At 38.2% G+C, this 23,902-nt stretch overlaps 1 protein-coding gene across 1 annotated transcript in view; it reads left to right on the top strand.

Annotated features, from left to right (window-relative positions):
* Sugct (succinyl-CoA:glutarate-CoA transferase) overlaps positions 1-23,902 on the top strand; it is a 792,221-nt gene that overhangs the window by 5,728 nt on the left and 762,591 nt on the right. The window contains exons 4-5 of the mRNA XM_032884226.1: positions 14,927-15,012; positions 15,478-15,528. Of these exons, the coding sequence (XP_032740117.1) occupies positions 14,927-15,012; positions 15,478-15,528 (137 nt within the window). The remainder of the gene's footprint in view (positions 1-14,926; positions 15,013-15,477; positions 15,529-23,902) is intronic.

Genomic DNA, 23,902 nt, shown 5'->3' with positions numbered 1-23,902 from the left:
TATAACTGGGTCTTCATGTAGAAGTATTTCCAATTTTCTGAGGAACCACCAGATTGATTTCCAAAGTGGTTGTACCGGCTTGCAGTCCCACCAGCAACAGAAGAGTGTTTTTCTTTCTCCATATCCTCGCCAGCATCTGTTGTCACCTGAGTTTTGGACCTTAGCCATTCTGACTGGTGTGAGGTGGAATCTCAGGGTTGTTTTGATTTGCATTTCCCCAGTGACTAAAGATGTTGAGCATTTCTTTAGGTGCTTCTCAGCCATTCAATATTCCTCAGTTGAGAGTTCTTTGTTTAGCTCTGTACCCAATTTCTCAATAGGATGATTTGATTCTCTGGAGTCTAACTTCTTGAGTTCTTTGTATATTTTGGATATTAGTCCTCTCTCAGATGTAGGGTTGGCAAAGATCTTTCCCAGTCTGTAGGTTGCTATTTTGTTCTATTGACAGTGTCCTTTGCCTTACAGAAGCTTTGCAATTTATGAGGTCTCATCTGTTCATTGTTGGTCTTAGAGCATGAGTTATTGGTGTTTTGTTCAGGAAATTTTTCCTCTATGCAAATATATTCAAGGCTCTTCCACAATGTTTCTTCTATTAGATTCAGCATATCTGGTTTTATGTGGAGGTCCTTGATCCACTTGGACTTGAGCTTTGTTCAAGGCCATGAGAATGGATCGATTTGCATTCTTCTACATGCTAATTGCCAGTTGAGCCAGCACCATTTGTTGAAAATGCAGTCTTTTTTTCCACTGGATGGCTTCTTTGTCAAAGATCAAGGGACCATAGGTGTGTGGGTTTATTTCTGGGTCTTCAATTTCTATTCCATTCATCTACTTGTTTGTCTCTGTACCAATACCATACGGAAGTTCTTTTGTTGTTAAAGATAGTTTTCGCTATTCTGAATTTTTTGTTATTCCAAATGAATTTGCAAATTGCTCTTTCTAACTCTATGAAGAATTGAGTTGGAATTTTGATGGGGATTGCATTGCATAAGTAGATTACTTTGGGCAAGATGTCCATTTTTACAATATTAATCCTGCCAATCCATGAACATGGGAGATCTTTCCATCTTCTGAGATCTTCTTCAATTTCTTCAAAGACTTGAAGTTTTTGTCATACAGATCTTTCACTTGCTTGGTTAGAGTCACACCGAGGTACTTTATGTTATTTGTGACTATCGTGAAGGGTGTCATTTCCCTAATTTCTTCTCAGCCTGTTCATTCTTTGAGTAGAGGAAGGCTACTGAGGTCTTTGAGTTAATTTTATACCCCGACACTTTGGTGAAGTTGTTTATTAGGATTAATAGTTCTCTGGTAGAAATTTTGGGGGTCACTAAAGTATACTATTATATCTTCTGCAAATAGTGATATTTTGATTTCTTCCTTACCAATTTCTATTCCTTTAACCTCTTTTTGTTGTCTGATTGCTCTGCCTAGGACTTCAAGTACTATATTGAATAAGTAGGGAGAGAGTGAGCAGTCTTGTCTAGTCCCTGATTTTAGTGGGATTGCTTCAAGTTTCTCTCCATTTAGTTTGATGTTGGCTACTGGTTTGCTGTATATTGCTTTTACTGTGTTTATGTATGGGCTTTGAATTTCTGATCTATCCAAGACATTTAACATGAAAGGGTGTTGAATTTTGACCATTGTGTTTTAAGTATCTAAGGAGATGATCAATGATCATGTGAGTATTTTTGTGTCAATATTCATAAGGGAAATTGGTCTGAAGATCTCTTTCTTTGTTTTTTTTTTTTTTTTTTTTTTTGTTCTTTTTTTTCGGAGCTGGGGACCGAACCCAGGGCCTTGCGCTTCCTAGGCAAGTGCTCTACCACTGAGCTAAATCCCCAACCCCTGGTTGGGAGACTTTTAATAAGTGCTTCTATATCTTTGGGGATTATGGAATTGTTTAGATGGTTTATCTGATCCTGATTTAACTTTGGTACCTGGTATCTGTCTAGAAAATGTCCATTTCATTCAAATTTTCCAGTTTTGTTGAATATAGGCTTTTGTAATAGGATCTGATAATAGTTTTAATTTCCTCAGATTCTGTTGTTATGTCTCCCATTTCATTTCTGATTTTGTTAATTTGGATACTGTCTCTGTGCCCTCTGGTTAGTCTGCTAAGAGTTTATCTAGTTGATTTTCTCAAAGAACCAGATCCTGGTTTTGTTGATTCTTCATATAGTTCTTTTTGTTTCTACTTGGTTGATTTCAGCACTGAGTTTGATTACTTCCTGCCATCTACTCCTCTTGTGTGACTTTCCTGCATTTTGTTCTAGAGTTTTCTGGTGTGCTGTCAATATGCATATGTCAATATGGAGAGAACTAGTGCATGCTCTCTCCAGTTTCTTTTTGGAGGCACTCAGACCTATGAGTTTTCCTCTTAGCACTGCTTTCACTGTGTCACATAAGTTTGGGTATGTTGTACCTTCATTTTCATTAAATTCTAAACACTCTTTAATTTCTTTCTTTTTTTTCTTCCTTGACCAAGTTGTCATTGAGTAGAGCATTTTTAACTTCCATGTGTATGTGGGTTTTCTGTCCTTTTTGTTGTTATTGAAGACTAGCCTTAGTCTGTGGTGATCTGATAGAATGTACAGGATTATTTCAATCTTGTATCTCTCAAAGCCTGTTTTGTGCCCAACTATATGGCCAGTTTTGGAGAAGGTACCATGAGTTGCTGAGAAGAAGGTATATTCTTTTGTTTTAGGTGAAATGTTTTATAGATAAATGTTAAATATCTTTGGTTCATAACTTCTCTTAGTTTCTCTATATCTCTGTTTAGTTTCTGTATCCATGCTCTGTCCATTGATGAGAGTGGAGTGTTAATGTCTCCCACTATTATTTTGTGAGGTGCAATGTCTGCTTTGAGCTTTAGTAAGGTTTCTTTTTTGAATGTAGGTGCCCTTGCATTTGGAACATAGATATTCACGATTAAGAGTTCATCTTGGTGGATTTTTCCTTTCATGAATATAAAGTGTTCTTCCTTCTCTTTTTTGATATCTTTTGGTTGAAATTCGATTTTATTCGCTATTAGAATGACTATGCCAGCTTGTTTCTTACGACCATTTGATTGGAAAATTGTTTTCCAGCCTTTTACTCTGAGGATGTGTCTGTATTTATCACTGAGGTGTGTTTCCTGTATGCAGCAAAATGCTGGGTCCTCTTTCTGTATCCAGTCCTCTAGTCTATGTCTTTTTATTGGGAAATTGATTTTATTGCTGCAAAGAGATATTAAGGAATAGTGATTGTTGTTTCCTATTATTTTTGTTGTTAGAGGTGGAATTACATTTGTGTGGCTCTCTTTGGTTTGTTGTAAAAAGATTACTTTCTTGCTTTTTGTAGGGTGTAGTTTCCCTCCTTGTGTTAGAGTTTCCCATCTATTATCCTTTGTAGGGCTGGATTTATAGAAATATATTGTGCAAATTTGGTTTTGTCATGGAATATCTTGGTTTCTCCATCTATGGTGATTGAGAGTTTTGCTGGGTATAGTAGCCTGGGCTCACATTTGTGTTCTCTTTGGATCTGTATGACTTCTGCCCAACATCTTCTGGATTTCATAGTCTCTGGTGAGAAGTCTGGTGTATTTCTGATAGGTCTGCTTTTATATATTACTTGACCTTTTCCCCTTACTGCTTTTAATATTCTTTCTTTGTTTTGTGCATTTGGTGTTTTCATTATTATGTGATGGGGACAATTACTTATCTGGTCCAATCTCTTTGGAGTTCTGTAGGCTTCTTGTATGCTTGTGGGCATCTCTTTCTTTTGGTTAGGGAAGTTTTCTTCTATAATTTTGTTGAAGATATTTACTGGCCCTTTAATTTGGGAATCTCTGCTCTCTTCTATACCTATTATGCTTAGGTTTGATCTTCTCATTGTGTACTGGATTTCCTGGATATTTTGGGCTAGAAGCTTTTTACATTTTATATTTTCTTTGATAGTTGTGTCAATATTTCCTATGGTCTCTTCTGCCTCTGAGATTCTCTCTTCTGTCTCTTGTGTTCTCTTGGTGGTGCTTGTGTCCATGACTCCTGATGTCTTTCCTAGGTTTTCTATCTCCAGGGTTGTCTCCCTTTGTGATTTCGTTATTGTTTCTATTTCCATTCTCAGATCCTGGGTGGTTTTGTTGAATTCCTTCACCTGTTTAAGGGCTTCCACTTGTTCACCTGCATTGTCCTGTCTTTCTTTAAGAGAGTTATTTAAGTCCTTCTTAAAGCCCTCTATCATCATCAGGAGATGTGATTTTACATCAAAATCTTGCTTTTCTGTTGTGTTGGGACATCCAGTATTTGCTTTGGTGGGAAAACTGGGCTCTGATGATGCCAAGTAGTCTTAGTTTCTGTTGCTTAGGTTCCTGCACTTGCTTTTCACAATGTGGTTGTCTCTGGTGTGAACTGGTTTTGCTGTCTCAGACAATGGCTTGACCCTCCTGTAACCCTGTGTGTCAGCACTCCTGGAGACAGGCTTTCTTACAGCAGGATCTGGGTACAGAGAGCTGTGGGTTCAGCTCCAGGCACAGGCAGGAACAGGAAGTGTCCTATCCCAAACTGTTCCTGGGTTTCTGTGTCCCGAGGGCTCCAGGTTATTCTATGAGAGCAGAAGTGGTGGTCTTATGTCTTCTCTCAGGTATGTTAGTGCTCCTGGCTCCTCTCCCTGACTGCTCCTATGTTCCTGTGTTTAGAGGGCTCTAGTTGGGTTCTTCTTGGCCAGGAATGTGAGCAGAAATGGTGGTCTCCCCTGAGCTCGCAGGATTGTCAGCACTTCTGATAATCCAGCTCTCTCCCTCAGGGCATTTGGGTACAGAGAGGTGTGGGACTGGGTCAGCTCCCTAAAATATTCTGATGTGACTCTAACCAAACAAGTGAAAGATCTGTATGACAAAAATTTCAAATCTCTGAAGAAAAAAATCGAAGAAAACCTCAGAAGATGGAACGTTCTCTCATGCGCATGAATGGGCTGGGTTAACATAGTAAAATTGGCTATGTTACCCAAAGCAATCTATAGAGTCAATGCAATCCCCATGAAAATTCTAACTCAATTCTTCACAAAAATAGAAAGAGCAAGTCCCAGTTTCATCTAGAAAAACAAAAAACCCAGGATAGTGAAAACTATTCTCAACAATAAAAGAACTTCTGGGAGAATCACCATCCCTGTTCTCAATCTGTATTACAGAGCAATAGTGATAAAACTGTATGGTATTGATACAGAGACAGGCAGGTAGATCAATGAAATAGAATTGAAGACCTAGAAATGAACCCACACACCTATGGTCACTTGATCTTTGACAAAGGAGCTAAAACCATACAGTGGAAAAAAGACAGCATTTTCAACAAATGGTGTTGTTTCAGCTGGAGGTCAGCATGTAGAAAAATGCAACTCAAACCATTCTTTTCACCCTGTACAAAGCTCAAGTCCAAGTGGATCAAAGCTCTCCACATAAAATTAAATACACTGAAACTAATAGAAGAGAAAGTCTGCAAGAGCCTCAGAGACATGGGCATAGGGGAACATTTCCTGAACTGAACACCAATAGCTTATGCTCTAAAATCAAAAATCAACAAAGGAGACCTCATAAAATTACAAAGCTTCTGTGGCAAAGCACACTCTCATTAGGACAAAACGGCAACCAACAAATTAGGAAATGATCTTTAGCAATCCTATATCAGATAGAAGGCTAATATCCAAAATATACAAATAACTCAAGAAGTTAGACCACAGAGAATCAAATAACCCTATTAAAAATGGGGTACAGGGATAAACAATGAATTCTCAGATGAGAAATATTGAATGGCTGAGAAGTTCCTAAAGAACATCCCTAGTCATCAGGGAAATACAAATCAGAAGAACCCCAAGATTCCACCTCACACTGGTCAGAATGTCTAAGATCAAAAACTCAGGTGACAACAAATGCTGGCAAGGATGTGGAGAAATAGGAAAACTCGTCCATTGTTGGTGGGATTGTAAGCTGATACAACTACTCTGGGAATCAGTGTGAAGATTCCTTACAAAATTGGATATAGTACTACCTGAGGACCCAGCTTTACCACTCCTGGGCATATACGCAAAAGATGCTCCAACACATAACAAGGACACGTGCTCCACTATGTTCGTAGCAGCCTTATTTATAATAGCCAGAATCTGGAAAGGACCCAGATGTCCTTCAAAAGAGGAATGGATACAAAAATGTGGTATATTTATAGAGTGGAATACTACTCAACTATTAAAAACAATGACTTCTTGAAATTCATAGGCAAATGGATGCAACTAGAAAATCTCATCCTGAATGAGATAAGACAATCACAAAAAAAAAAAAAAACACACACACACACACACACACACACACACACACACACACACAGTATGCACTCAATGATAAGTGGATATTAGCCCAAAAGCTCAAATTATCCAAGATACAGTCCACATACCACATGAAGCTCAAGAAGGATGGACAGTGTGAATGCTTCAGTCCTTGTTTTTTTTTTTTTTGGTTTTTTTTTTAAGATTTATTTTATTAATATGGGTATACTGCTGCTCTCCTCAGACACACCAGAAGAGGATTCTATTACAGATGGCTGTGAGCCACCATGTGGTTGCTGGGAATTGAACTCAGGACCTCTGGAAGTACAGTCAGTGCTCTTAACCGCTGAGCCATCTCTCCAGCACTGCTTCAGTCCTTCTTAAAAGAAGGAGGAGGAGATATGGAAACAAAGTTTGAAGTATAGACTGAAGGCATTGCCATCAGAGACTGCCCCACCTGGGGATCCGGCCCATATACATACATCCACCAAACCCGGACAATATTGCTGATGCCAAGAAGTATATGCTGACAGGAGCCTGATATACCTGTTTCCTGAGAGACTCTGCCAGAGCATGACAAATACAGAGGCGAATGCTTGTAGCTAACCATTAAACTGTGAATGGGCTCACCATTGGAGGAGTTAGAGAAAGAATTGAAGGGGTTGAAGGGGCTTTCAACCCCATAAGAACAATACCAACCGACCAGAGCTCCCAGGGACTAAACTGCCACCTAAAGTGTACACATGGACACACACATGGCTCCAGCTTCACATGTAGCAGAGGATGGCCTTGTAGGACACCAATGGGAGGAGAAACCCTTGTCCTGCCGAGGCTGGACCCCTCCCCCCGGTGTAGGGAAATGTCAGGGTGGGGAGGCAGAAAGGGGTGGATGGTTGGGTGAGGGAATACCCTCATACAAGAAGGTGGAGGGAGGATGGGCTTTATGGACAGGAAACCGTGGAAGGGGATCACATTTGAAATGTAAATAAAAAATATCCAATAAAAGTAAGATTTTTTTTTGTGACTATTGTGAAAGGTGTCTTTTCCCTAATTTCTTTCTCAACTCATTTATCTTCTGAGTAAAGAACGGCTACTAAGTAGTTAGAGCTAATTTTATATGAAAACAATATATCGATACTTTGGTGATGATTTTCTATCTAGGAGTTACTGGTAGAATTTTTGGGCTTGCTTTTTTATATTATCATATCATCCACAAATAGTGCTATCTTGACTTCCTCCTTCCTAATTTGTATTCCTTTGATTTCCTTTTGTGTCTAATTGCTCTGGCTAGAACTTTATGTCCTACATTGAATAGGTACGGGGAAAGTGGACAGCCTTGCCTTGTTCCTGATTTCAGTGGGATTACTTCAAGTTTCTTTCCGTTTAGTTTTATATTCCCTATTGGTTTGGTATATATTGCTTTTATTTTGTTTATTTGTGGACCTTGAATTCCTAATGTCTCTAATACTTTGAACATGGAACATACTTGATCATGGTGAATGATGGTTTTGATGTATTCTGGGATTTGTTTTGTGAGAATTTTATTGGGTATTTTTGCATTGGTATTCATAAGGGAAATTGGTTTGAAGTTCTCTTTCTTTCTTTGGTGTTTGTGTGGTTTAGGTAGCAGCATAACCTAGGCTTCATAGAACAAATTGGGTAGTGTTTCTTCTGTTTCCATTTTTTGGAGTAGTTTGAGAAGTAGTGGTATTAGGTCTTTTTCGAAGGTCTTATAGAATTCTGCACTAAAACCATCTATTCCTGGGCTATTTTTTGTTGTGAGACTTTTAATGAATGCTTCTATTTCTTTATGGACTATGGGACTGTTTAGATAGTCTTGATCTGGTCCTGATTTAACTTTGGTACCTGGTATCTGTCTAGAAAATTGTCCATTTCATCCAGATTTTCTAGTTTTGTTGAGTATAGGCTTTTATAGTAGGATATGATAATTTTTTGAATTTCTTCAGTTTCTGTTGTTATGTCTCCATTTTCATTTCTAACTTTGTTAATTTGGATACTGTTTCTGTGCCCTCTGTTTAGTCTGGCTAAGGCTTTATCTATCTTTTTGATTTTTTCAAGAACCAGTTCCTAGTTTTGTTGATTCTTTGTATAGTTCTTTATTTCTATTTTGTTGATTTCAGCCCTGAGTTTCATTATTTCATGCCATTTAATCCTTTTGGCTGTATTTTCTTCTTTTTATTCTAAAACTTTCAGATGTCCTCTTAAGCTTCTCTCTATTTTTCTTTTCATGGAGGCACTCAGAGTTATAAGTTTTTCTCTTAGCAGTGCTTTCCTTGTGTTCCATAAGTTTGGATATGTTGTTCCTTCATTTCCTTCCAATTCTAAAAAGTCTTTAATTTCTTTCTTTATTTTGACATTGAATACTGCAAGTTAGTGGAAGTGAAATAATCAAATGATTACCAGTTGGCATTAAAAAGTGGAGATCTGGTAAGTTTTATTGAGCTATACAAAACATCAAGAGGGTGAGGATCCACGAGATTGAGTTTATCTTCTCTAGGCACCTGGGAGTGTACACAGAAGTGAGCCTGTCGGTTTGCAATTATGATGAAGCCAGCTCAGTCAGTCAACAGGTTTTCCAGGGCAGAAGTGATAATTAAAAAGAAAAAGACAATTAGATAACATTATAACATGAGTCCAGCCATGAGTCCAGTTTTGAGGCAGAAGCAGGTTTATCCCTTTCTAGTCTGTTTTTATACCACTTTAAGCACAGGCAAAATAATAAGATAAGTTCTGGGTCAAGAAACAAGCAAAGCAATAAACAAAATCCTGTAAATACCTTTCTAGGTGCTAGTCAGGGTGACCAAGAGGAATGCCACACATGCCTTTGCTGAGCCCACTCTGAGCTTTGCATTAACTCAAATATAAATGTTCTTAATCTGAGCCAATTTCCTGATTCCTGGCCCAAAGTCAGATTCCTGCCTTAAGCTTACTTCTTTGTACTGACTTGTCAAATTCCCACCAAGTTTCTAAAAGAGTCCCTTGAAACTCTCCACATTACCCCTTTTTTAATTTCATATACAAGACTGCACCTGTCTTAGGTCATTCTGACAAGAATGCCTTCCTTACCCATCATGGAATATGCATTATCAAAAGCAATGCTACTCTGTCTTTGGTTGGTAAGGCTCTTTGAAGAATCTTACCCATCCTTGGCTGCCAGCCTGTTAAATTAATTATTCTTTCTAGGGATATATTTTCAATGTCAAGCCATGTATTTTGGGCACCAACATGTTGATGTTGTTAAAGACAAGTTTTATCATAATGGGCAGGAAGAAAAGTATTTCCAGGACAAGAAGGGCTAGCATGATCAAGCTAGCTATGCCATTTTTGAAGCTTGACCAAGGTGTAAATACTGACCTCAGGCCACAAATAATCTTATCAGCAGTACTAGTATCAAAGCTCAGTTGAGCAGCATTATATAAATTCATAATCTCACTGTGCAAAGTTAAAACATCCAGAGAAGTGTTAGAATTATGCCTACTACCCTGCAAGTGTCTTTGAACCCTTTTCTAATTATGGTGACTATCAGTGTAAAAATTAGAAGTAACAGAAATTTATTGGTGTTTAGCATGACACTCAACATGGTTTTTACTCCTAAACTCTGACCCTTCTCTTCAATAATTTGAATAGTATCATAAAGAGCATCAACCCATTGTTCCAAATGCCCATCTAAATACTCTTGAATACTCAGAACATTAGTAAACATTTTTGTTAAATGGTTATCAAAAATAGCTGTCTTAGCTTCTTGAGTCAAAGCAATTGCAGAATCAGTAGTGCTAGCTATTAATTCAATGAGAGCTGGTATACCAGCAATAATCAAGCCCACTATTCTCTGGCTTCTGCTTAAAGTCTGACTTACTCCTTCCAGTATTTGCAAACCTTTTTCAGAATACGAGGGTCCTATAATACTAACATGCAATAGAACAAATGCTGGTTGATAAACCACCATAACAGATATGTCATATTTCAATATATTAACAAAATTAGAAAGTGTACAATCAAAACAACTTACATTAAATGCTGTGGAAGAAACAAAAGTAATTTTAACATTACCAATTAATAAAAGATTAGGAGCCTTAATACATGTACTAACTTTTGTTAGAAATCCAGATTCTTCCCAATTTTATCTACTGCAAATGTAACTTCATACAAGGTAATTGTGAAATTTTAAATGTCCCTGAAAATGTCCAGAACCAGTCTTCCAAATTTATTCAATTATTTCCAGATATTTCCAATATTGGATTGATTTCTAGACCAGTCAATGAATGAGTCAGAATAACTGGTCACATTAAAGGAAAGAGAAGAGTCATTATAACTTCTCTTTTTGATTAAATGTTTGAAGGTCGTTTCTAGTTTCTATGTTCTCTGTTCCACAAGGTCTAAAGGCTAGAGGCAGGGCAGTTTTTCCAGTCTGGGATATAGGCAAACAAAGGTGGGTCAGGAACATATGCCCAAAATACCTTTCCTGTCTCCTTTGTCAGGGAACTCAGCAAGCTCATGGTCAGCATCATTCTTTGTCCCAGCATCAGCATGTCTCGCCAGTCACTCTGGCAGCTAGCATACTCCTGCAGCATTCCACAGAAAAAACACAAACATGCCATTTTCTCCATATTAATACCTGATTTGGATCATGCCATATGCCAATAAGTGGATCCTTCCATTTCACCTAGGCATAATTTTACCTAGTTGTAGGGTGCCATAGACACTCAGCAGAGTTCCTTGGCATACAAATTTTAAAATGTAAAAAGAGCATGATTTAAATAACTGTGTGGTATTTGTGGATATAACTCTCCCTTTTTTATTTTATGAAGATAGTGTTTTAAAGTTCCACCATACCTTGTTCTTGAGGATTATAAGGTGTCCCAATATTAAGTTGTTGACAAAAGGTCTCAAATGCTTGACTGCAATAGCCAGTTCCATTATCTATCTTTAACTGATTTGGAACACCAAGCATAGAAAAGCAATGTAGTCAATAAGTAATTACATTTTTAGTTTCCTTTCCTGTTAAAGCAGTTGCAACTAGAAAGTCTGAGAAGGTATCAGTAGTCACATGTACATATTTTAAATTACAAAATCAAAATATGAGCAACATCCATTTGTCATAATTGATTAGATATAAATTCTTAAGTATTAATACTATTATGTGGTATAGGAAGAAATTGAGGGCATTGAGGACAAGTCTTTACAATTTGATGTGCGCATTCCCTAGAAATACCAAATGTTGTCTCAAGCTATTATTATTTTGATGATGTAAAGAATGAGATTACAAATCTGCTGTCACATTGCCCTCATTAACGAGTTCAGGCAATCCAGTATGAGCTCTTAAATATTCTATAAAGTTAGGAACAGTATATTCTCTTAATCTGAGTTGTATTTGTATAAATAATTGCAAAATTTGAGAATTAGAAGTACCTAAAAAAGGATGTTTCAAGCAATTGCAAACCATCACCTATATAGTGGATGTCTGTATATAAATTTTCAATATATCAAAAACAGTGGCTGCAGCACGTAATTCAATAATCTGTGCTAAAGCAGAGGGAAACTCAAGGGAATAAACATGTGTTCCAATGACATATACTGCCTTCCCATTAGATGAGCCTTCTGTAAATACAGTAAGTGAATTCTCCTTGGCCTGCAAAATTTACAGGAAATACAAAAGAATGCATACAGGCAAGTTTTAACAACTTGTCTTTTGGATAATGATTATCAATTTTGCCTGAAAAGTTTGCACATGTAATAGGCCAAATATCTGTATTTTTCAACAACCAATTTAATTGCTGTTTGGAAGAATGAACAAATATTTCATCAGGTTCTTTCCCAAAATATTTTTGTGATTCTACCCTACAATTCTGTATTAACACAGCAACAGCTTCATAATAGGGTATTAAAACTTTACTTGGATATGAATCCGTATCAATGTTTTCTTTTGCCAAAGAATTGCTGTGGGTGCAAACAACCAACAATTGATAATAGTCTCTCTATATATAATGTATCTGTTGTTGACTAATAGCTTTCTCTACTTTTTGCAAAACTATTCTTCATCAGTTAATTGTCCAGGGGAATTAGTATTTGCATCTCCCTTAAGAATATCAGAGGTTTAAGTTCTCCTGTGGTAAGCTTAAGGTGAAGTTTCAGCCAATTAACATCTCCTAACAGCTTTTGAAAATAATTTAAAGTAAACTATCTTTTCTTACTTGAATTTTTTGTGCCACAACTTGTTTAGGATATAACTGATGATCCAAATATTGAAAAAGATATTGCCTTTGCTTCTTTTCTGGACCAACAACTACTCCAAAATTTAAAGCTCATTGTATAAGAGCAAAGGCTTGTAGTAAAACTTCTTTAGAGGGATCAGCTAATAGAATACCATCCATATAATAAATAATATATACTGAAAGATTCAAAGTCCTAACTTTTTGTATTGAAGCAGCGACAAATTTTTGATGTAATGTAGGGCTATTAGCCATTCCTTGAGGCTAAACTTTCCTATAATATTACTTCATGGGTTCTCCAAAATTACAAGCAAGCTCACTAAATGCATACCTCCCACAGTTACCAGGATGCAAAGGAACAGTATAAAAACAATCCTCTAAATCCTTAATAATTCCATATACATTTCCTAAAATGGCAGTTGGAGTAATGCTCTTACAAGTTCCATAGTCTCATCAACCCATCACAAACCCTGCAACAATCTTGAACTGCATGTGAATTAAAATCCTGAGTCTGTAATTGAACTGCAAACTGCAGCCAATGGAACACTGGCCATTTAACCACAATCTTCAAGTTTCCCTTTCAACACCAGAGCACAACCAGAATTTTGGAAAGTAAATTCAAACTCCAACGAACAATCCAGCCTCTCCAAAATCAACACAAAGTACATCACCCTCATGCTATAAAGTTTGACTGTCAATTCCTGCATGTGAATGCATGATGGTGCAGCCTTCAATATCTCACCAAAGAGATACTGCCCTAATTCCTATCTTTTATAAGTCTGTTTTCTAGGATATGAATTACATAAAATAGTACCCAATTTAGAGGTATCTTTAGAGACCTGTTTCCTGGGTTCGCTTATGCCATGTGTCGTCTAGAATGACTTCAACCAAGTTACCAGTTTTAAGCCAACTTTCTGTTACCAATGTTACATACCCAATAACTTCAAAGTCAGTAATCTATAACCAAGACATATAGAGCATATTTATACATTTAAAACCAGTCAGAAACAAAAATGAAGTGGCTACACACATCTTACATATTTAGACCAAACAATTTTCTTACTTTTTTTAGCTAGAATTTTAAGAGAGGAGCACCTTGTACCTGTGAAGCCAATAAACACAATCACAAAGATTTTTCTAGAAAAGATAGCCTTCAGCTTCCTTACCATAGAAGCCTAGATGCTGCTGGCCCCTTTAAGAGCGGCTTATGCAGATGGTCAGCCAGCCCCTAGCAGGCTTCTCCAGCTGCAATAGACTCTTAGCTACAGGTTCAGGGCTCCAATGGCCAATTGAGACTGTTTTATTTTTTTTTTTTTGAAATGAATTAAAACTAAATCAAGGGGTGAATGACCAGCAGATAAAGTTTTAAGCATTTTTTTTCATTATGATCATGAAACAGAACAACATTTAAGCAATGAAACAAAACCACAGACATAAACTTTCAGACATGGGCAGATTGGAGCACCAAGGACAGACAATAGAGAAAAAAGAGAACTAGATGTGCTAAAGGGACCCAGATATTCTACCTAAGGGACCCAGAACCAGACTAAGCATTCCTCCAGTTGGAGCCAGAGAGGAGGCAGGACTTCTCTAGACCTTCTCCTGTCCCTAGGAGAGCTCTGAAACAGCTTAAGTTCATTTCCATTCTCTCACCAAAGCATTTCAGGATAGGCAGGGAGGACTGCTTTTCTCAAACCCATTCTCTCTCTCAAGTCTAGGGACTAAACTATCTCTAATCAGGGTACAAAGACTTAAAGCATCTATGAGAATTATCTTCGCTTTTTAGCATATCTCTAAACACATACACAAAAAAACATTTTACTATTACCTTGTCCCTTTTTACAAGGTTTAGTCACTGCTGGCCCAAATCTTCTTTCCTTTTCATAAGCTTTCAATTCCTGAGGTGTCTTTCGCTGTATCCCACTTACTGGAGACCAATGTTGAGGCTCCATTTGACCAAACCAGCTCAGTCAACAGGTTCTCCAGGGAAGAAGTGAGGATTAAAAAGAAAAAGACAGACATTATAACATGAGTCCAGCCAGTTCTGAGGTTGAAGCAGGTCTATTTTTATACCACGTTAAGCACAGGAAAAATAATAATATCAGTTCTGAGTCAAGGAATAAGCAAGGCAATAGACAAAATCCTGCACACACCTTTCTAGGGGCTAGTCAGGAAGACCAAGACAAGAGGATTGCCAGGCATGCCTTTGCTGAGCATGCTCTAAGCTTTGTATTAACTCAAATGTAAATGCTTTTAATTTCAGCCTATTTCCTGAGTCCTGGCCCAAAGTCAGATTCCTGCCTTGAGCATACTTTGTCCTAGTCTGTCGAATTCCCACCAAGTTTCTAGAAGCAGCCCCAAAAGATCTCAACACAATTAATAGCTCATATTATCATTTACAGGAGCTGGTGATGACACACGATCTTGGGGACCTCCTTTTGTGAACACAGAAAGTACATATTTTCTTAGTGTTAATCGAAATAAAAAAGTAAGACTATTTCCTGTTTTTGCTTTAATTGTGTAATTCTGTGGCAGTTAGAAAATATTTGCTGTCATGGCCTGCTTTTGATCTGTAACTAATATTTCAAGTTTCACGATCACATCCAAGCAATAAAATAATTACCATTCCTCCTATACTAAATAACTTAAGAAATTATGAGAATTTGTAGTGGAAATATTCTGTGAAAAACAAATAATTTGGTACTGTACATTTATTGTTCCTGTGTTGGTATTACACAGCGTTACTACTGAAAAGTATGTACTATGTATGCTTCTTGATATTGGATACATTTGATTTTAACTAAGTCAATAAAGATGACCTAAGTATTTATTCATAATGAAACTAAGCTTGCTTTATAATGAGAATTTGTATGATGTGAATGGCTCTGTTGAACCTACAGTAATGATGAAAACATTTATGAAAGCATTCTAATGTCCACATTTTGAATTTTAGAGTATAGCTGTTAATATCAAGGATCCAAGAGGAGTGAGAATCGTCAAAGAGGTACAGTATGTGAAAATGTGAAAAGGCACTTTAGTGCTTAGGTTCTTTTTTTTTTTTTTTTTTTTTTTTCGAGCTGGGGACTGAACGGGGCCTTGCGCTTGCTAGGCAAGCGCCTACCACTGAGCTAAATCCCCAACCCCAGTGCTTAGGTTCTTATGAGGGACTTGGTTACCTGGGAAAGGGTCTTAAAACATTGCTTTATTGCCACTCTGTAAGTGATGGCTATAAATCCTATTTAGTAATTTGAGTCATCTTTGTTTTGGGTGGCTTGATTCTCACTGGTGTTTTGAATTAAAAATCCAATTAAAACAAAAATATGTACTCCAGCTCCATTTTTCAACCTTTTCCATGTCCCCTCCCTACTTTGTCTCAAATTAAAGGTCTTTTTTTTTTTTAAATCACTACTGATATGTGCATACATATGTCAGTAAATATAAAAGATAATCCACTGGATCCAGGAAGTGTGGCTTGTGTGTGTATCTGACGTGAAATTGTTTAAATAAGCAAAGTGCTCTCAATAATTTCTTATATATTGCATGCAATTAAAATCCTAGGGTTATGAATTGAGTTCTTTTGACATCAGATTCTAGTCTTTGTAAGATTCAAACTTTAAGGACAAAGGCTGCCTTAGGCAAATACCAGGTGGCTGGGACTTTAACACACGTCCAAAGAATTTAGGATAACACCCTGTTCCAGGAAATGAGCTAACCACTATTAGCAGTCCCCCATCTGGGTGAATGAGCTAACCTTGAAAAGGAAAGGGCTAACAGCGAAAAGGGAAGGGCCCTTAGCAGTCCCCCATCTGCGTGCCAAAAATATCTCACCATTGATGAATGTAAGGGTCAAGGCTGTCCTCCACAAGTGTATAAAAATTGTGTGCTTTTGTCATTCGGGGTCGCCTCTGTCCTGATTACAGGGCCACCCCAGTTCACTGGATCATTAAATCTCTTGTTTATTGCATCACTCTCTGTCTCTGTTTTTGAAAGTGGGACCTCCCGGACATAGGGCTGATTAGGTCCTACATTTTCAGTACTTATAGTTTCTCCTCAAACCCTCCAAACTTTTGTGTAAATGAAATAATAGAATCTTATTTTTGGGGCCAGTGAAATGGCTTAAGCAATAAAGGTGCTTTCTGCCAAGAGGATCTGAGTTCAATCTTCCCACCCACATGATAGAAAGAAAGAACCAATACCCATAAATTGTATTCTGACTTCCACAATCAGAATGACCATACACAAACAAATAAGTAAATAGATAAACAAACAAATAAATAGTTTTTGGTTTGGTTTGAGTTTTACAGACAGGGTTTCTCTGTGTAGCCTGCCTGTCCTAGAACTCATTCTGCAGACTAAGCAGGCCTTGAACTCAGAGATACCCTGCCTCTGCCTCCTGAGTGCTGACATTAAAAGTGTGCACTATTTGTAAATAAATAAGTAAATATGATTTTGTTTGTTTGTATTAAAAAAGAATCTTTCTTGCAATGGAAGGTGGTTGAGTGCCCTGGAATATAAATGATACTTATAAGATCACATAGCTCATGCTGGACTATTTGGGGGCTACACTCCTGTGATAAATAATGAACTTTTGATCATAACAAGAAAACTTAGACCAATCTTAGGCTACCAGTTGGTCAGACAGTTATTTTCTGCACATAATTTCTTCTTGTTGTTTATAAGTGTTGTCTATCCACATTGCTATAGAAGCCCCTTGGATTTCTCTCAGTTCCCACAACCCAAGGGGGTAGGGATGGCATCATTGGAAAATGTCGAGAATACCAGTGAAAAATCACAAGGAGAAGCTTCCTGTTTCTCAAGATTGTTTCTAATTTTTATGGTCAGTGAACAGAGTTGCTGAACTGGCTGGTGTGATCATCAGTTCTATGGTCAGTCAAGTTCCTTGAACAGAGTCACTAAACTGGCTAACCTACATTTTTGACTCTACTCTGTTTGCAAGGAGGTCTGAATTTTTCCTGGTCCTTCAAAACCATTACCAGCCCCAGTTAACCTTGTGTAGTGACTGAATAAAAATAATTGAACTGATCTAGCTGAGGGCAAGTCTTTTCCAAGATGAATGAACCCTTCTGCTCCTTCAGAAAATGAAGGCTTAGCATCTTGGTGAGCTCCTCTACTGCATCACCTACAACCAACATTATTCAATATCTAACAGCTGTTTAGAGCCAGTACTTATTAAATTTGCAGTAATCAATTGCCATTCTCCCTGATATATCCATCTTCTTCACAGGACTAATATGAGAGGTAGAGGGATATGTAGTGGTAACTAACACCCTTGCACCTTTTAAGACCTTGAAGGTGGGGAATTCAGGAACCCACTGATCTCCTGTGTTTGAGACTTTGGTTATAACTTCATTGATCATCTGACCTTCATAATATCCACCACTTTAACTGGAGGACTACAACAGTGTTGGGGGTTTCCAAGCACTAATTAAGAGCTAGTTTCTAGAGCTCTCTGCTCCCAAACCCCGTGGGAGAGAGCCCTCACCGCCTGGTCAGGTGGGCACTCCTGAGACTGCAGAGCAGAAGAGACCACCAACACTGCCCACCCCTGCCCACATCCCTGGCCCAAGAGGAAATTGTATACAGCCTCTGGGTTCCCGTAGAGGAGGGCCTGTGTCTGAGACACCACCGGAACCTGAAGGGACCGACCAGATAAACAGTTCTCTGCACCCAAATCCCGTGGGAGGAAGAGCTAAACCTTCAGAGAGGCAGACACGCCTGGGAAACCAGAAGAGACTGCACTCTGCACACATCTCTGACGCCAGAGGAAAACACCAAACGCCATCTGGAACCCTGGTGCACGGAAGCTCCCAGAAAGGGCCACGCAGATATTCCTGGTTGCTGTGGCCATGGAGAGCTCATAAGCAACACCCCATGAGCAAACTTGACCCTCGGGACCACAGGAAAGACCAACTTTTCTGCTGTAAGCGACCTGCCTGGTGAACTCAAGACACAGGCCCACAGGAACAGCTGAAGACCTGTAGAGAGGAAAAACTACACGCCCGAAAGCAGAACACTCTGTCCCCATAACTGGCTGAAAAGAAACAGGAAAACAGGTCTACAGCACTCCTGAAACACAGGCTTATAGGACAGTCTAGCCACTGTCAGAAATAGCAGAACAAAGTAACACTAGAGATAATCTGATGGCGACAGGCAAGCGCAGGAACCCAAGCAACAGAAACCAAGACTACATGGCATCATCGGAGCCCAATTCTCCCACCAAAGCAAGCACGGAATATCCAAACACACCAGAAAAGCAAGATCTAGTTTCAAAATCATATTTGATCATGATGCTGGAGGACTTCAAGAAAGACTTGAAGAACTCCCTTAGAGAACAAGTAGAAGCCTACAGAGAGGAATCGCAAAAATCCCTGAAAGAGTTCCAGGAAAACATAAATAAACAAGAAGAAGCCCATAGAGAGGAGTCACAAAAATCCCTGAAAGAATTCCAGGAAAACACAATCAAACAGTTGAAGAAATTAAAAATGAAAATAGAAGCAATCAAGAAAGAACACATGGAAACAACCCTGGATATAGAAAACCAAAAGAGGAGACAAGGAGCTGTAGATACGAGCTTCACCAACAGAATACAAGAGATGGAAGAGAGAATCTCAGGAGCAGAAGATTCCATAGAAATCATCGACTCAACTGTCAAAGATAATGTAAAGTGGAAAAAGCTACTGGTCCAAAACATACAGGAAATCCAGGACTCAATGAGAAGATCAAACCTAAGGATAACAGGAATAGAAGAGAGTGAAGACTCCCAGCTCAAAGGACCAGTAAATATCTTCAACAAAATCATAGAAGAAAACTTCCCTAACCTAAAGAAAGAGATACCCATATGCATACAAGAAGCCTACAGAACTCCAAATAGATTGGACCAGAAAAGAAACTCCTCCCATCACATAATAGTCAAAACACCAAATGCACAAAATAAAGAAAGAATATTAAAAGCAGTAAGGGAAAAAGGTCAAGTAACATATAAAGGCCGACCTATCAGAATCACACCAGACTTCTCGCCAGAAACTATGAAGGCCAGAAGATCCTGGACTGATGTCATACAGACCCTAAGAGAACACAAATGCCAGCCCAGGCTACTGTATCCTGCAAAACTCTCAATTAACATAGATGGAGAAACCAAGATATTCCATGACAAAACCAAATTTACACAATATCTTTCTACAAATCCAGCACTACAAAGGATAATAAATGGTAAAGCCCAACATAAGGAGGCAAGCTATACCCTAGAAGAAGCAAGAAACTAATCGTCTTGGCAACAAAACAAAGAGAAGAAAAGCACACAAACATTCCTCATATCCAAATATGAATATAACAGGAAGCAATAATCACTATTCCTTAATATCTCTCAACATCAATGGTCTCAACTCCCCAATAAAAAGACATAGATTAACAAACTGGATACGCAACGAGGACCCTGCATTCTGCTGCCTACAGGAAACACACCTCAGAGACAAAGACAGACACTACCTCAGAGTGAAAGGCTGGAAAACAACTTTCCAAGCAAATGGTCTGAAGAAGCAAGCTGGAGTAGCCATTCTAATATCAAATAAAATCAATTTTCAACTAAAATTCATCAAAAAAAAAGATAAGGAAGGACACTTCATATTCATCAAAGGAAAAATCCACCAAGATGAACTCTCAATCCTAAATATCTATGCCCCAAATACAAGGGCACCTACACACGTAAAAGAAACCTTACTAAAGCTCAAAACACACATTGCACCTCACACAATAATAGTAGGAGATTTCAACACCCCACTCTCATCAATGGACAGGTCATGGAAACAGAAATTAAACAGAGACGTAGACAGACTAAGAGAAGTTATGAGCCAAATGGACTTAACAGATATTTATAGAACATTCTATCCTAAAGCAAAAGGCTATACCTTCTTCTCAGCTCCTCATGGTACTTTCTCCAAAATTGACCATGTAATTGGTCAAAAAACGGGCCTCAACAGGTACAGAAAGATAGAAATAATCCCATGTGTGCTATCGGACCACCATGGCCTAAAGCTGGTCTTCAATAACAATAAGGGAAGAATGCCCACATATACGTGGAAATTGAACAGTGCTCTACTCAATGATAACCTGGTCAAGGAAGAAATAAAGAAAGAAATTAAAGACTTTTTAGAATTTAATGAAAATGAAGGTACAACATACCCAAACTTATGGGACACAATGAAAGCTGTGCTAAGAGGAAAACTCATAGTGCTGAGTGCCTGCAGAAAGAAACAGGAAAGAGCATATGTCACCAGCTTGACAACACACCTAAAAGCTCTAGAACAAAAAGAAGCAAATATACCCAGGAGGAGTAGAAGGCAGGAAATAATCAAACTCAGAGCTGAAATCAACCAAGTAGAAACAAAAAGGACCATAGAAAGAATCAACAGAACCAAAAGTTGGTTCTTTGAGAAAATCAACAAGATACATAAACCCTTAGCCAGACTAACGAGAGGACACAGAGAGTGTGTCCAAATTAACAAAATCAGAAATGAAAAGGGAGACATAACTACAGATTCAGAGGATATTCAAAAAAATCATCAGATCTTACTATAAAAGCCTATATTCAACAAAACTTGAAAATCTACAGGAAATGGACAATTTCCTAGACAGATACCAGGTACTGAAGTTAAATCAGGAACAGATAAACCAGTTAAACAACCCCATAAATGCTAAGGAAATAGAAGCAGTCATTAAAGGTCTCCCAACCAAAAAGAGCCCGGTTCTGACGGGTTTAGTGCAGAATTCTGTCAGACCTTCATAGAAGACCTCATACCAATATTATCCAAACTATTCCACAAAATTGAAACAGATGGAGCACTACCGAATTCCTTCTATGAAGCCACAATTACTCTTATACCTAAACCACACAAAGACCCAACAAAGAAAGAGAACTTCAGACCAATTTCCCTCATGAACATCGATGAAAAAATACTCAATAAAATTCTGGCAAACCGAATCCAAGAGCACATCAAAACAATCATCCACCATGATCAAGTAGGCTTCATCCCAGGCATGCAGGGATGGTTTAATATAAGGAAAACCATCAACGTGATCCATTATATAAACAAACTGAAAGAACAAAACCACATGATCATTTCATTAGATGCTGAGAAAGCATTTGACAAAATTCAACACCCCTTCATGATAAAAGTCCTGGAAAGAAGAGGAATTCAAGGCCCATAAACATAGTAAAAGCCATATATAGTAAACCAGTTGCTAACATTAAACTAAATGGAGAGAAACTTGAAGCAATCCCACTAAAATCAGGGACTAAACAAGGCTGACTACTCTCTCCCTACTTATTCAATATAGTTCTTGAAGTTCTAGCCAGAGCAATAAGACAACAAAAGGAGATCAAGGCGATACAGATTGGAAAAAGAAGAAGTCAAAATATCACTATTTGCAGATGATATGATAGTATATTTAAGTGATCCCAAAAGTTCCACCAGAGAACTACTAAAGCTGATAAACAACTTCAGCAAAGTGGCTGGGTATAAAATTAACTCAAATAAATCAGTAGCCTTCCTCTACACAAAGAGAAACAAGCCGAGAAAGAAATTAGGAAATGACACCCTTCATAATAGTCCCAAATAATATAAAGTACCTCTGTTTGACTTTAAGCATGTAAAAGATCTATACAATAAGAACTTCAAGACTCTGAAGAAAGAAATTGAAGAAGACCTCAGAAGATGGAAAGATCTCCCATGCTCATGGATTGCCAGGATTAATATAGTAAAAATGGCCATTTTACCAAAAGCGATCTACAGATTCAATGCAATCCCCATCAAAATACCAATCCAATTCTTCAAAGAGTTAGACAGAACAATTTGCAAATTCATCTGGAATAACAAAAAAACAGGATAGCTAAAACTATCCTCAACAATAAAAGGACTTCAGGGGGAATCACTATCCCTGAACTCAAGCAGTATTACAGAGCAATTGTGATAAAAACTGCATGGTATTGGTACAGAGACAGACAGATAGACCAATGGAATAGAATTGAAGACCCAGAAATGAACCCACACACCTATGGTCACTTGATTTTTGACAAGGAGCCAAAACCATCCAATGAAAAAAAAAGATAGCATTTTCAGCAAATGGTGCTGGTTCAACTGGAGGTCAACATGTAGAAGAATGCAGATCGATCCATGCTTATCACCCTGTACAAAGCTTAAGTCCAAGTGGATCAAGGACCTCCACATCAAACCAGATACACTCAAACTAATAGAAGAAAAACTAGGAAGCATCTGGAACACATGGGCACTGGAAAAAATTTCCTGAACAAAACACCAATGGCTTATGCTCTAAGATCAAGAATCGACAAATGGGATCTCATAAAACTGCAAAGCTTCTGTAAGGCAAAGGACACTGTGGTTAGGACAAAACGGCAACCAACAGATTGGGAAAAGATCTTTACCAATCCTACAACAGATAGAGGCCTTATATCCAAAATATACAAAGAACTCAAGAAGTTAGACCGCAGGGAGACAAATAACCCTATTAAAAAATGGGGTTCAGAGCTAAACAGAGAATTCACAGCTGAGGAATGCCGAATGGCTGGGAAACACCTAAAGAAATGTTCAACATCTTTAGTCATAAGGGAAATGCAAATCAAAACAACCCTGAGATTTCACCTCACACCAGTGAGAATGGCTAAGATCAAAAACTTAGGTGACAGCAAATGCTGGCGAGGATGTGGAGAAAGAGGAACACTCCTCCATTGTTGGTGGGATTGCAGACTGCTACAACCATTCTGGAAATCAGTCTGGAGGTTGCTCAGAAAATTGGACATTGAACTGCCTTAGGATCCAGCTATACCTCTCTTGGGCGTATACCCAAAACATGCCCCAACATATAAAAAAGACACGTGCTCCACTATGTTCATCGCAGCCTTATTTATAATAGCCAGAAGCTGGAAAGAACCCAGATGCCCTTCAACAGAGGAATGGATACAGAAAAAGTGGTACATCTACACAATGGAATATTACTCAGCTATCAAAAACAATGACTTTATGAAATTCGTAGGCAAATGGTTGGAACTGGAAAATATCATCCTGAGTGAGGTAACCCATGGTATGCACTCATTGATAAGTGACTATTAACCCAAATGCTTGAATTACCCTAGATGCCTAGAACAAATGAAACTCAAGACGGATGATCAAAATGTGAATGCTTCACTCCTTCTTTAAAAGGGGAACAAGAATACCCTTGGCAGGGTATAGAGAGGCAAAGATTAAAACAGACACAGAAGGAACACCCATTCAGAGCCTGCCCCACATGTGGCCCATACATATACAGCCATCCAATTAGACAAGATGGATGAAGCAAAGAAGTGC

The sequence above is a fragment of the Rattus rattus genome, chromosome 14 (genome assembly GCF_011064425.1).
Source record: "Rattus rattus isolate New Zealand chromosome 14, Rrattus_CSIRO_v1, whole genome shotgun sequence".
In the NCBI taxonomy this organism is placed as follows: domain Eukaryota; kingdom Metazoa; phylum Chordata; class Mammalia; order Rodentia; family Muridae; genus Rattus; species Rattus rattus.
Note: the sequence above shows the minus strand (reverse complement) of the source record. Positions and strands in the feature narration are given on the sequence as shown.